The sequence below is a fragment of the Copadichromis virginalis genome, linkage group LG11, assembly GCF_057382275.1.
Source record: "Copadichromis virginalis isolate Kocher_CV1m ecotype Utaka linkage group LG11, C_Virginalis_male_GT1.1, whole genome shotgun sequence".
In the NCBI taxonomy this organism is placed as follows: domain Eukaryota; kingdom Metazoa; phylum Chordata; class Actinopteri; order Cichliformes; family Cichlidae; genus Copadichromis; species Copadichromis virginalis.
This window is the reverse complement of record NC_140628.1, coordinates 14,223,845-14,238,279: the sequence shown is the minus strand read 5'-3', so window position 1 is coordinate 14,238,279 and position 14,435 is coordinate 14,223,845. Positions and strand designations below refer to the sequence as shown.

The 14,435-nt window shown below is 38.9% G+C and overlaps 1 protein-coding gene across 3 annotated transcripts in view; it reads left to right on the top strand.

The window, feature by feature from the left end:
• Window positions 1–14,435, top strand: part of LOC146698207 (CUB and sushi domain-containing protein 3-like) — a 259,780-nt gene that overhangs the window by 93,487 nt on the left and 151,858 nt on the right. For all 3 annotated transcript variants that reach the window (XM_085473236.1, XM_085473239.1, XM_085473238.1), the window contains exons 6-14: window positions 5,087–5,199; window positions 6,468–6,545; window positions 8,039–8,126; window positions 8,750–8,874; window positions 9,718–9,839; window positions 12,205–12,308; window positions 12,594–12,706; window positions 13,029–13,211; window positions 13,866–14,192. In XM_085473236.1, the coding sequence (XP_085329362.1) occupies window positions 5,087–5,199; window positions 6,468–6,545; window positions 8,039–8,126; window positions 8,750–8,874; window positions 9,718–9,839; window positions 12,205–12,308; window positions 12,594–12,706; window positions 13,029–13,211; window positions 13,866–14,192 (1,253 nt within the window). The remainder of the gene's footprint in view (window positions 1–5,086; window positions 5,200–6,467; window positions 6,546–8,038; window positions 8,127–8,749; window positions 8,875–9,717; window positions 9,840–12,204; window positions 12,309–12,593; window positions 12,707–13,028; window positions 13,212–13,865; window positions 14,193–14,435) is intronic.

Genomic DNA, 14,435 nt, shown 5'->3' with positions numbered 1-14,435 from the left:
TGCAGACAGTAAAGCTCAGTCAAGAAACATTAGACATTTTGGAAAGTCTATTTTTTCCTGATTGCATCATGGTCGTCTTGTGCACTGCCGGGATTCTCTGTCTGCTCCTTTGGCTGGCTTTCCTGTGCTGTGTCACACATTTCTATACCGAGCATGAGTGAAGCAAGGCTCGTAAAACAACAGACTTCAGAATAAAAGCGTTTAACAGAGGCCGTATATATAATGCTATTAAAATGTATTTTGTAATAGTGTAAATCTGACATGTCTTTTATAAGCCATGTTTCAAATAAATAACAATTTAAATTCATGCAGAACCTGCATTAAACTCTGATAATTAACATCTGCTAGCTTTGTAATGCAATAAACATTTTTTGTTTTTTTTAATAAATCAAGTACATTTTCCAACAAAAATAGGGGCTTTCTTACATTTTTGTACATTATAACATCTTTGGCTTAAATGAAATTAAAGATGACATTTTGGTGGTGTTGCAAAAACATTTTTTATAACTAAAAATATGCAATAAACTATATCTACATGTCAGATAAAATCTCTCATGAACATATCTCCTTTTGGAGACTCCTCTATTAAATACTGGGCGGACTGAGACATTAATTTAAGGGTATAAATTGTTATGTTATATTTTTCTATAAGGTAAAATCATTTACAAAGCAGTAATTGAATATGTAGCGGTTTCTCTCCTGGGTATGGTGACCATGCATCACTTGAAACTCCAAGATGATGTTATTATCCGTTACAAATGTCAGAGGCTGTCAGACAGAGTTCTTGTTTTAAGCCCAACAATCCAAGTGGGACCCAGTGAGCTTGAGTGCAGCGGGGGCAAGAATTTTAGAGAGATGGCTTCAACTTCGCCAGGTAAACAAACAGACAAGCAAACAAACACGATTCAGTGCGAGCGATTCTCTCGTGACTATAAAATTCATTGCTTTTGCTCGCTCTCTTTTATGAGTGTCTTTTGAATGTGTGCAAGGCCATTGGACAGGCAAACTCTCAAACATCCTAACATATAGCACCAGCTGCAGGCAGAGACAAGTAAACTGTCAATTTACCCTTGAGGTTTACAGCTGCTTAGCAATGATTTAGAGCCTGAAACCTCAAACTCTGCAAGATTTAAGATTGACTGTTAGCCTTTTTATCAGGCAGAAAGACTTGAAATGGCATCCAACTTCTTATCCTCCCTTGAACCTGTAGCATTACATTTTAATATTAGGTTATTATATCCGAATATAGCATGAATATAAATGTGATCACCGAAAAGTAGTGTCAAATTTAGAAACCTTAATCCTGGATAAGTCCTGCATTATACCCAAGACAGTGCAGGTCAGAGAAACATAATTCACATTCAAATCAATTCATATTTTCCACATCCCTGTAATTCCACATGTATAAACTGAAAAAACAAAAAAACCTCTCAGTTACCCATTGTTGTCAACCACCTTCCTGTAAGTGAATGTAGACGTTATTATAGACTTACAGGATGGTTGGAAATCCACAATTTCCAGACCCAAGGAATGACATGTGTTTTCCTGACACCTCTTACCAGCTTTTATCCGTTTATCAATTGAAGATTTCTATCAGATTTCTGCAAATGAGTTTATTGATTCCATCAAGCTGGGGAAGTTTGAGGATACACATCAATCACCATGAAAATAGACAAACGCAAAAAATAAATAAATAATCTGACAAAAACCAACAGTGGAGTCTGGCAAAGCCAAAGAAAGCAGTTCTTTGTTATTCTTCTGACCTTTAATGTGATTGTTCAGCCCTGTTCACAAAGGGCAAGAACAACAAGCTGTAGATTACACGTCAGTCATTATTCCAAATGTAGACACAGAGCATAAAACCTCCAAGGCTTTGCAAATATTAGATACAGTTTTTGCTTATAGAGCATACTCTTAAATTACTTTTTTTAACATCTACTTTTTTCACAGTTTGAGTCCTGTTACAGTCTTTGATCAGTCGGGTAGATTTTTTTTTCTTCCTTCTTGGTTCACCGAATATAGTCTTGCATAGCAGCTAAATGCTTTTCAGAGAAAGATACCAGGTTAAGCAATTAATGTGAATAGTTGCCGGTTATACACCAATCCTGTTATGAGAAACCAGTGTGGTGCGGGCCAACAGGCGCCAATCTGCTTGAGTTCATTTCCTGAGCTGTAACTGATGAGGGAGCAGCGGAAGTGATGGAGAGCAACGGCTTCTCCCTTATCACATAAAACATTCCTAGAACTACTCCCTGCTGTCAGATTTTATAAAACATATGTGGGAGGAAAAGATAAAAATCACCCGGGAGTTCCTTTTTTCATAAGTTTGATCGCTTATTATCTGTGGTACACCAACATCTAACCCTCAACTCTGTGAAAGAAAGTGAAGACCCCAGAGGTTTCAGCTCATTGCCATGGCCTCTGGGCCACGTTTGGCCAAAGTACCACCACGCTGAGACCTGTTAAGTTAGTATTTTGATAAAACTGCCATGTTCCCTTCAGCACTGTCTTATCAAATCATGCACATTTCAGTCATTTAGTCATGAGTGCCTTGCAAACCTATGAAACAATAGGTCTTGGCCCCAAATCAGCAATACAAAGTATGTAAATTTTGGATAAAATCAATCGCATAAAATGAGCAGCCTGAGTGAGTCAGAGATAGAAAGGCAGTGCATTATGTGACGAATCCATTTTTATCCCCGTTGGATTTTCTCATCTTTTTCACTTTGCCTGTATTTGAGGAGGTAGAATGAGAAAACAGTAGACAGCACTCACTTGTTCTCGTCTGTCTTAAGGAGACTGGGCATCCGAGTTATTTATTTGTTTCAATAACAGTTACATTAATGAATACCTGTGACATGCATCAATGTTTTGCAAAGTACCACTGAATTATTTGGCACAAGCATCTGGCTGCTCTTAAAAAATGTATCGCTAACTGGACAAACAAGGACAAGTGCAATAAAAAAAAAAATGGAAGAAATAATAGAATGCAGATAATATACTCATCAGTAGTTGCACACATATACATATGTTAGTTGGATACAATGTTCAATATTTCTGCAAAAAAACTAAAAAAAAACTAAAAACAAAAACTCACATATAGGTACATAAGAAAATTAAGATGCTGCGAGGCTTTTCTTCTCTGGCAGCCTTCAGCCTGTGAGCACGTTTGTGTTCATTTGGGTGTCTGTCCTCACTGGGAACAGCAGCTTGAGCGTGTGGTGAGGGAGTGTGCAAACCAAGCATCGCAGGAACCACATCACAATACATGTAATGTATTTTCACAATGTACCTGCATTTCTTTTTATAGCAGGGAGTTATTGCATAACTTTAATAGAATGGCTTACTGACTTTGATGCACATTCTTGCAAAAACTATACTCACTGGAGCAAGATATCTGCAAGGTGCCATTAAGCCTTGATTTACTGTTGATGGCGGATCATGTTTTCCTCTGTCTGCCAACTCTCCCTTTGTGACAACAGTATATTTGTTTCCACGGGCTTTAAATTTGTAACCTCACCGCTACTTCTGGATGGGTATAATTTTGTTATATCGATCTATGTTGTTTACACACTTTGAGCAGATTTTTTTTTTTAAATAATTCGCAGTTTCGCTACAAGAAACATGGCAGCAAAGTCTTCTCCTACAGCTGTTTGAAAGTTGCTCTTTTTCATTCTGCCTGTATATTAGTGCCATTAGCATTTTATCAATGACGCATTGCGATAAAAGGTCAGCTTTTGTGTGAAAATCAATCACCCTTTAACTTCCCTCTTGAAGCTGCCATCATCTCCCCGTGTGATTGATAATTTGGGTTAAAGAGGTCAGTATTCAAAAAATTCATCTAGTTTGTGCATCAACAAAAAGTAAAACCAAAGAACAACAAAAGCATTCAGCAGCATGTAATCTGCCTGACACATGTTTCAGTCTGAGGTAAGGCAGGTCACGTTTAAACAGCAGGGACCAGAGGTGTAATCAAAGTAAGGAGAAATCAAATGCCAAGTAGACTTACTAATGCATTTATTAAATCTGCAATAGTCACCAATTAGTCACCTTTTTCCTTTCACTTTTCTACATCACTGTGTTCCTGCCTCTTTTTCCAACTGTCACTTTCATTTATTTTTCATTTTACTTATTATTACTGCCCCTTAGGTTGCTCGGTAGTAAATGCCAAAGAAATTACGTAGCCAAACCTTAATAAAAAAAAAAAATGACTGCACACACCTTAAGACATGCAACTGGGTGGGCACACATGCAGGCACATAAACTGTGGGTTTGTGTGAAACGCATTATTTTTCATGAGAGAGACAATTTGGAAGCACAGGGCTCGACTGTCCCAAGCCCTTGGTTAATAGCTACAATGGCATTGTGTGCTATTGACTGCAATATGACAGAGCATGGTGAAGTGATTACAGAGCAATAGAAAAAAAACAGCTGGTTAGCCAGAGAAATGAAAAGGTCCAGCAGCTACAAGCCTCTATGATTATAGAGCATCCCTGATGCTGTGGCCAAGCACAGAATAAAAGCTCTGATCTAAAACCAGCTGAAGACACTAAAACAGATGTAGTGAAAACACACAGAAACTTTGAGTCATGCAAACTAGTTTTTGCAACACCACCACAGCACACTGACAGCACGTGTGCACATAGGTACCCTCACATTTACTCTTTGTGCTGATTTTTCCTTTACTCCCTTACATATGTATTTATATACACAGTCAAATTACTGCCAGATTTCTTAGATTTCGTTGTTGGGTTTTATTTTAAGATCACAGTTTTTCTCTCCAGGCATGACATAATTAGCAGATGTTAGTAGTAGATGATTCATTCAGTGGCCCATCCCTATAGCTGGTGCGCTGCAGATCTCCCATTCTCATAAAGAATCTCGTAAAAGAAAAATTACAGCTTTTTATTCATGGTTTTCCTAATCCATATGGAAATGCCCTATAAAGACATAATATAATGTATATACTGTAAATAGGTGTCTTATGAGGGGCTCATTAACTAACACTTATTACAGGGAGTAAATTAAATTAAAAAGCAACATTTTTTCTCTTGTTTTTCTTGTTTGTTTGACTGTTTACACACAGGCTAACTGGAATGAATATTCCAGCACCCATCATTAGCAACAAAAACTGGTTACGACTGCATTTTGTGACGGAGAGCAACCACCGCCACAAAGGCTTCAGGGCTCAGTATCAAGGTAAGACGTGATTGCTTCATTTGCACATCGTAATAGAGGGCCCCCTACATGAACAAAAGGGTTCATCGTAGGAAAAACACACTGTAATTACAAAACATGTTTTTGATCTTTGTTAACTGAATATCAAACACTTTGATTAATATTCTCTGTAGAGGGCATGAAGGCTTTTTCTGCTTTAAATCAATGACTTCAAAGCGCCTTGTTAATCAAATATTTGAGAGATAAATACTGTATATATATATTCTCACCCTCGCAATACTACAGCTCAATAGTCTCGTACACTCTCATTGTTTTATAGCCTGACTTTAAGTCAGTGTATGTGCTGCATGGACTATTTGCTGCATATACTTAGCCTCGAAGTGTAGCCCTAAAACAGATTTGAAATCTGCTTGTTCACTATAAAGCTCTATACAAACATTGAATAACATGCATGTGGCAAATCGTTGTAAATGTAAGACAAGCATTCATTCAGGTGCATGAAAAGTCACCTTTGTCCTCTCCTTTTAATTACTATGTAGTGGTCAAGCAGTTTTTATGAGTTTTCATATGAACATAGATATTTTTAAACAGACAAGCACTTAGAGGTTTTATTGAGCAGTGTGCTTAAAAGCATGTATTAGTTCTCATCGAATCAGCAAATAGATTCCCCTCCTTTCTTTTGTACTTGTGTGGAAAGAACCAGCTGACCTAGAATGCAATTCAGAGGAGAGGCATTGCTCCAGTACTTTCAAATTCAAATAGCCTTGTTTTTGCTTGGTTTTTGCTTGATACACCATTTTACCGCTCATGGCTGTTCTGTTAATGATGACAGCCACTTGCATTACCTGGCTTTTGTTTGCAATCTGGCCCCTGCTGTGTTTAATTAGACTTTCTTTAGATAAGTAGCATTGCAGTCCTAGGGCGGCTTTTTGATTCTGCATGGTGTGTGTGTGTGTCCCCACTACAAGCTATAACCATTAAATCCGCTCTGACCAATCAATTTCCATCCACCGTTTAAAATGTGTGAGTTATATCAACAGGCAAACATAATAAACAAATAAATATATAATCTAGGTTTGATTGAATTGCCAGGGCAACCCTTTAGATTGCACCATACCCTTCGGACTAATGCCTTTTGATAAGATGATGCTGAGCAAAAGCAATTACAGTTTGATGTTCTTCATAGGACCAAGTATTATCCAGAGAAAGAAACACTTGTACTGTATCTTCTCACATCTAATACTGTAACTTCTTTTATCTAATGAACTCTTTCTATTGCTCTCGACCAGTGAAAAGCTCTGGAGAGCTTAAATCCAGAGGGGTAAAATTATTACCAGGAAAGGACAACACTAACAAACTGTCTTTGAGTAAGTCTTTTATTTTTCTTATGCAACTGTTTTCATTGTTTGGATTTTTTGTTTATGGAGGGCTTGTGTTCTGGGTCTTTGTTTTCTTTTTGTCGCTTCCCCCCCTTTTTTTGCTGCCTCATTCGATGAAGGAATTAAGCTACAGTACTAGATTTTGCAGAAGTGCAGTCTTTTTTTCTTTCTGATGACCTATTTCCCCTGCTGCCCAGGACTTCCTCCCCTGCCAGAAACTTACTGAGCTAGATCAGCCCTAGTTAGGTATATTGCAGCAAACCACTAAACATGATCAGCTTCTGTCAGACAAAACTCCATCTGTCTCATTCTATTCTATGTAAGCTACACATTACACAGACTTAAGCCCATGCACTATGTGATCTACACATATAGCGGTAGTCAAGGTTGAGTGACCACTCACTTGTCAGATGATTTGTGTACACTTAGAGCGAAGTAAATGCATTCTAATTGCTCGCGGAGCTCTGTCATTAACATAAATCTGGAGTAGAATTCCCTCTAACTCAACAGTGTGCTAAACACTCAGATGATAACAGGTTGTAATCTTTATTGCCTTATGTGTCATAGATTCTGCACTGCATGGAGACATGAATAATGCAGTGAGCTCAAGTCTTTTCTATGAGACAATACTGTATATCATTTCAGAGACTGCGAGGAGAATGCTCCGTACTGTATGCCTTGTGGATTTACTCCGTATAATTGAACTCATAACGACATTATAACCTGTGGCGATTAAGTTAAAAAACGAATGAACTTCCTCAAAGCAAGCAACATGCCATTAGAGCGCCGCACGCTAAAACTGAAGGGTCTCTGTGTGTGTTTGGGGTGATGTCTTGTTGCAAACATTGCAGCAGACCTCAGTGATAATTATGCAGCTACATATTTCATGAGTTTAATTTCCAGTGCATGCAGACATTGATGTACGGATCATAATGTAAGGGGAACATGAGCTTGTTAAGTCAGAACACACAAGCTGTTTTCCTGCCTCTAAATCGCCTCTCTGCATTCTTTCCATGGTAAAGGCAGTATTCAATATAAGCCATATCTCCAAGGCTTTATCTAGTCTACGCAAATTATTATTATGTATGGAGAGTCTGACTGAGTGATTATTGTTGCTCCTGCAAGTGATAGTTGAAGGTTATTTAATCCTCTTAGTGCCTGTTGGATCCAGATAGATTTTCCTCTATTTTGTTTAGCTCAGGTAAGAGTGCTGCGTTTACCCTTGCCACTCACTGTAATATCACAAAACACAACAGCACTGAAAAAAAAGCTGTTAGTTAAAAGTCTCTGACATTTCGAGATGAGGTCAAACCGTCATGTGTCAGAACTTTATGATTCGTGAAAGCAAAAACTGTTGAACATGCAGGGTTATCGGCTATTCAGGTGCTTGCTGTTGCAGTGGGTGTTGTCTGAATACACTGGGCTTTAGCAATTCAAGTGTCTCTCTCACAGTGTTCTTGGTCCCTGTCTTCTCTGCTTAGTGAATGAAGGAGGAATCAAACAGGTGTCTAATTACTGCCCTGACCCAGGGGAGCCGGAAAACGGCAAACGGATAGGCTCCGATTTCAGGTGAGTTGTTGTTTCGCAGCTTGAGTGAAGGATACGTAGCGTATGTGCAGATGTGTGCTGAGGGATATTGAAATGAGTGCTCCGCTTTCAGTATTATAACTTGCGCCACATGACTGCATGTCCTGAGTTTTTACTGTCACAATCTATTAAGTCAGCAACAGGTGTGCACATAAACTAGTGTTAACCAGTTTATTCTCCACCTGCTGCAGATTTCAAACATTCTTTGCTTTATTTACTGTCATTTTAGTAGATTCTCAGTCTGTTGGCTATAATCTTCTTGTTAATATTGTGCAATTTAATTTGTCTCAGTGCCCATTTAGCAAGCATAGGAAAAAGATAACAGGGAAAATAATATGATCAACTTTCAGTCTCTTTGTTCTGTTATGTGGCATGGTTTGATTTTTTTTTCAGTCTTATCCTGTTATGTGTGCATAGGGAAGCCCAGTGTAGTCACCTGTGACAGTACAAGTCCATTGTCATTGTCTCGCATTACTGCATCATATACTCGTTTCTTTGTAAATGAATGACCTGAAACAAATAATGAATTTGATATTTCATCAGGAGTCATTTTTGAGGAATTGATTGCTTTTTTCGGGCATTAATGGTGTTTGCTATCTTCTCAGTATCGGAGCAACTGCTCAATTTACCTGTGATGAAGACCATGTGCTGCAGGGTTCCAAAACGATTACCTGCCAGCGCGTTGCCGAAGTCTTCGCTGCTTGGAGCGACCACAGACCCGTCTGCAAGGGTGAGCGGGGCTTCCGATGAGCTAATAAAACTGTTTGATTAAGGCGGTGCCTCTGGATATATGCTCCATGCAGATAGAGGAAAGTTCATTGCTGTTAATTATGTATGAAAGCCTCTTCTGCTACACTCTGCTTTTCCATTCCAAAATGCCCTCACTGTTTTTCTGTGTTTCATAATACCTGGAGCACCTTTTAGAATTTGATTAATGGAAATGTGACTAATAGACCTCCTCTCTACTTGTGCAAACAATATATTACCTTTCAGTCACATTACAATGCACGAGTTATTACTCTGCCTTCTGAGCGCCACTTTCATCAATATTTATTGTGAAGTTGAAATTAATTTTTATGGGTCATTTAGTGATGTTTATGCTGTGTGTCCAGCACAGATCTTTATATCTTTTCTATATACACAGACAAGTATAAAATGATAAATATGTAAAAATGCCGTTTGGCCTGAATTTTTGGTCACTGAAAGTACAATGAAAATGTTTGGGTTGACCTTTTTGCCTTTAAAGCTCCACCAATTCTCCAAGGTACACTTACTGAGAGATTTTAAATCAGCGTTCCAGATTGGAGAACTTTATGAACTAGAAAAGTTTGAGCTGTCTCAGTTAAGATCAGGGCTCAGTGGGGATCACACACTGTGCTGGAGGACTCCTTTTTCTTCATGATTCTCACGATGGTTCTGTATTGCTCGTGTACGTTGGGGGTTATTATGTCACGTCATATTGCAGAACGCACTTCAGACAAGTCAGTGATAATAGCAAAACGTTTAAAGTGCCAAAAAAGTTACACAGGCTGTATATCTTCTCTGCTTTGATATTCCTCTTATACTGTTGCAGTGAAAACCTGCGGGTCGAATCTACAGGGACCGTCGGGGACGTTTACATCCCCTAACTTTCCTATCCAATATGAGAGTAACTCGCAGTGTGTGTGGATCATCACTGCCAGTGATCCGAACAAGGTAGGAGAACTTGTACACTGTCCATTAAACATCCACCACTACTGTTACAATGGTAACCGTAGCAGTCGATGTTTGAGGTGAGGATTCAGTAGTGACAAGTCTTGTTATCTTGGCTTTTTTCCGCATTTTTCTGTGTTAATAAAATAGCGGTAAATTCTGATACAGTAAATCACAAAAACTATGCATTTTCACCTTTCTCTGCTCACCGCCGCATTGGAACAAAGCAGTTACTTCCAAAATATAAATGCAATAGACAAAAGGTCAAGATTAGAAGCCCAGTGAGGCTCATGATTGCAATAATAAGAGTAAAGGTTTTGTGTAGTGCCAACCTGCAATTCCATTAAGGTAATAAATAGTAGACCAACACTTGTAAAATTTACCTCTGAGTAATCTCTTTGCACTGCACCTCCCTCATTAGTTTTATTAAAAAAAAAACACATTATTTTGTTGCTCCTGAGCACCATTACATTTGTTCTGTGAAAATAGTTCCTTCCCTGTAGAGCATTTGTCGACGTATTTCCTTGGAATTTTTGGATCTGTGTTTTATATGCATCTGTTTTTTTCCAGGGTTATCCAAGTTAGGAGGGGCTACATAGAATATGCATATATTTCCATTTTTACTTTCTGTCATTAATGCACATTGCAGGAGTGGATGGCATTTCGGTTCTCACTAGATTACCAGCTTGACTGTGGCTGTTGGCAGCCTAGCGATTCGCTTCATTCATCTGTGGTCACGGAAATGGGGAGAAATAATGATTGATTGAGACCAGCTTTTCCCCAAAGTGAAGAGGTCAAAGCTGTTTTCCAAATGGTCATTACTGCTCTCCTACATAAATTTGTCTTTCTATTGGTATTCTATCCAGTGAGCCATATACACAGGGGTGTCGACTAAGTACTTTCCTGCTAATAAATAATAACTAACCAACTGACGCTCATTCAGAACTCACTAGGACTGGCAAGTGCCATAGCTTTGTGCCACTGTGCACTCTCCTAGGCAAACAAGCCATTGACTTGGCACTGAAACTTGGTCCATTAGTGTTATTATGGTAATTATGCTTATTTGCGTGTCGTAATGAGGCTGTTATACATACATATTGTGCAGACGCTGCCCAACCCATGGCCAAAAGAACGAAGGCTATGGATGAGCAAGCGGCCATCATATGGTTGTCATCAACAGATGTGACACTGGTGTCATTACGGCATCCTTCCTTTCATCACTAATCCGTGCAGGCAAAGTGCAGGCTGAGATAATGTGGCATGTTTGTGTAATGCCTCTGCAGCAGACATGATTATTAGTGTAAGCAGCTGTTGCCAGTTTGATCTTTAAAAATGTCATCTTTTGTGACGCTATGTACATTTGTTAAGGGGGTAAAAAGATTCACCAGTGACAGCCGACAAAGATATCTCAAGGGTAAATGCAGACAGGCAATTAATAATTTCATATGCTTAAGTTTGCTTTACTCTGATTGGTTCTTAAAATTCGATTTGTGTTCTGAAGTGATGCTGCTGTCAGTTTCTATATTGCTCTGAAGGATGCTTGCGGTGTCCTTTGTCTATGCTGCACATCCCCATTAACATTCACTCTATAAGCCTTTTCCTATAAAAAGTCAAAAATCTGATATGACTTGTGTTTTATATTTTCCCTCTATTTCCCCGAACGCCACTGTTGATTTAAGTTTTCGGGTAGTTTGTGGATATTTGATTAAAGTACCAGAATATATTGTATGTTATAGCAGCTATGTGAATTATGAAAATAGAAGGAAGCGTCTTCAGCTTTTATAGCTCTGCTTGATCAAACATTGAGCTGTCCTCCTGTGCAAATGTATATGACATTACATGGAGTTTCTCTGTGTAGGCCTGCCTTTTGCAGTTTAGCTACAATATCTTCAGCAACATTTTCCCAAAAGGCAAGTTATGGAAATGAGCAGCTATGTTATGAATATCATAAAAATTAGATGGTGGCTTATTTGGTAATAAATCTTTAGAATAACTGCTCATCTGATTGAGAGGGTTTGGCCTATTTAAATGAACGCAATGAATAACATTGACTGGCGGGGTTAGCAATGTCTGTCAGGAGACCTCTCTGTTTGAATCCCTTCAGTGTAAACAGCTTCCACAGGCAAATGGCGACTTTCAGCTTCATGGTTTTGTTGAAATGTATTGAAAAAAAAAAACTGCTGACAGAAAATTGACTTCTCAGCAAATGTTCATAAACTATCTGCAATATACCATGCTGGCTTACTTTATATATATATCATTCAGTAGAGTGTTCTCAAATGTTATTGAATGGTGTAAGGAGGGCTTTGCTGTTTGCAAATTCACGACCAATCATAGACTGTCATAGTGACTTTGTATTTTACAACAGGTCATTCAGATCAACTTTGAAGAATTCGACCTAGAAATTGGGTATGACTCCCTAACTATTGGAGATGGAGGGGAAGTAGGTGACTCTAAAACGATCATTCAAGTGTAAGTATTTCATAAACTACTTCATTGGATAGATTATTTTAGCATAATATTGCAGTCAAATCTTTCCAAATCTTTTTGTGAGTCGACATTAAAAGAAATACTTGAACAAAAGAATCCTTGAACCGGTTTAATGACTCCACCACTTCAAGTGTGGCTTACTTGTTCAAGTTACTTGTGTTTTTTATCTGCGTATAACAATGTTTGTCTTCTAATCTGCTTAACGTGTAATGAAATCTCTCAATAGTGAATTTTGATCCCACACTGGCTTGTTTGTCTTATCTGCAGGCTCACTGGGAGCTTTGTCCCAGACCTAATTGTCAGCATGTCCCATCAGATGTGGCTTCACCTCCAGTCTGATGAGAGTGTTGGCTCAATTGGATTCAAGATCAACTACAAAGGTACACACACTATTGTGCTGATGCCATCTCTCACTGTCTGTATTCATGTCTGTCTCTGACTGTCTCTCACTAAAGCAGCAATTTTATTTTCCTGTCTGCCTTCCTGCCGATCTGTCACTCTTTTATCTTTCTACTTCTTAAAAAAACTTTCTTAACCCAACTTCCACACTCTTCAACTGCACCTATACAGATAATCTTAAAGAAAAAAAAAAACTATCTCAGACTACTTTCCTTGACGTAATCCTCTGCTCTCCCCCTCCCATTTCCACTCTCTTTCTCACTTACTTCATCTGTCCGTCCCCCTCTTTTCTCTTCTCCACAGAAATTGACAAAGAGAGTTGTGGCGACCCCGGTACACCTCTGTATGGCTATCAAGAGGGAACTGGTTTTTTAAATGGAGATGTTTTACGCTTTGAATGCCAATTTGGATTTGAGCTCATTGGGGAAAGGATGATAACCTGCCAGAACAACAATCAGTGGTCAGCTAATATCCCCATCTGCATATGTGAGTCCCATACTTGTTTTTAATGACACCGGATAAGCAATTACTTATGTGCTTGGAAGGTTCACAATGACACTGGGCTATTTGAGAAATAATTACAGAGTTGTTAACTGAACATGCAGAGCTGTGCACACAGCACATTGTGTGAAATGGGAAGTTTTTGTTCAAGCTTGCTTTGTTGGGTGGTTGTTGTTGTTGTTGTACTATTTATCTGAACTGGAGAAGGTAACATGCACTCTACTGTTTATCATCCTATGTCAAGGCATCCCTCTCCTTGTAGTTACAACATTCCTAACCTATCTCCATAACAAAAAACTAGACTTGTGTTCCTTTGATTTAACTGCCTCCTTTGGGACAGTGTGCAGTATTCCTATGCACCTATATTCATATATGTCTGTACTTTTGTACAGTTCTCTGTTCCGTCCTGCTTACAGTTTCATGTTTCTCAAGCTACTCAGCACCCTTGGGAGTAAACCTGTCTCCAGTTTGCTGAGCTACTTATACAGTACTGACATTGTTCTGTAGAGATCTTTGTGCCTGGTCCTGTTATGGGAGATTCTGCAGTGTAGACATGTCGTGTGGCCAGTGAGAGTTGCTGTAAAACAAATTGCTTACTCGGGATATATAACTGATGTTTTTGCCCTCTCTGTCACACAGTTCCCTGTTTCTCTAACTTCACTGCGCCCATGGGGACGGTGTTGTCTCCAGACTATCCAGAAGGCTACGGGAACAACCTTAACTGTGTTTGGCTGATTATCTCTGAGCCTGGCTCCAGGATCCATTTGGCCTTCAATGACTTTGATTTGGAGCCTCCTTACGACTTTCTTACTATCAAAGATGGGGATCAGTCAGGAGCCACAATACTGGGACGCTTCTCGGGGGCTGAAGTTCCTTCCCATCTGACATCCAATAGCAACGTTTTGCAGCTCGAGTTTCAGGCCGATCACTCGATGTCTGGGCGAGGGTTCAACATTACCTATAGCAGTAAGTGGCTGATCAATGGGTAAATGAAACTAAAAGAAAGAGAAATGCATTCACCCTCTACCTTTCATGGTTAGGGATTTTTTTGGTGGTGTCTCAGGTCTGTCTGACCTGTTAAATTTGTACAATTTTTAGACGCAGTTAACCAAAAAAATAAATAAATTACTAAGCGTACTGTGCAAATTAATTGTATTAATAGAAGAGGAATGAAGTTTAGCAGAACCTGTAGTTTATGTGAATGAGCGT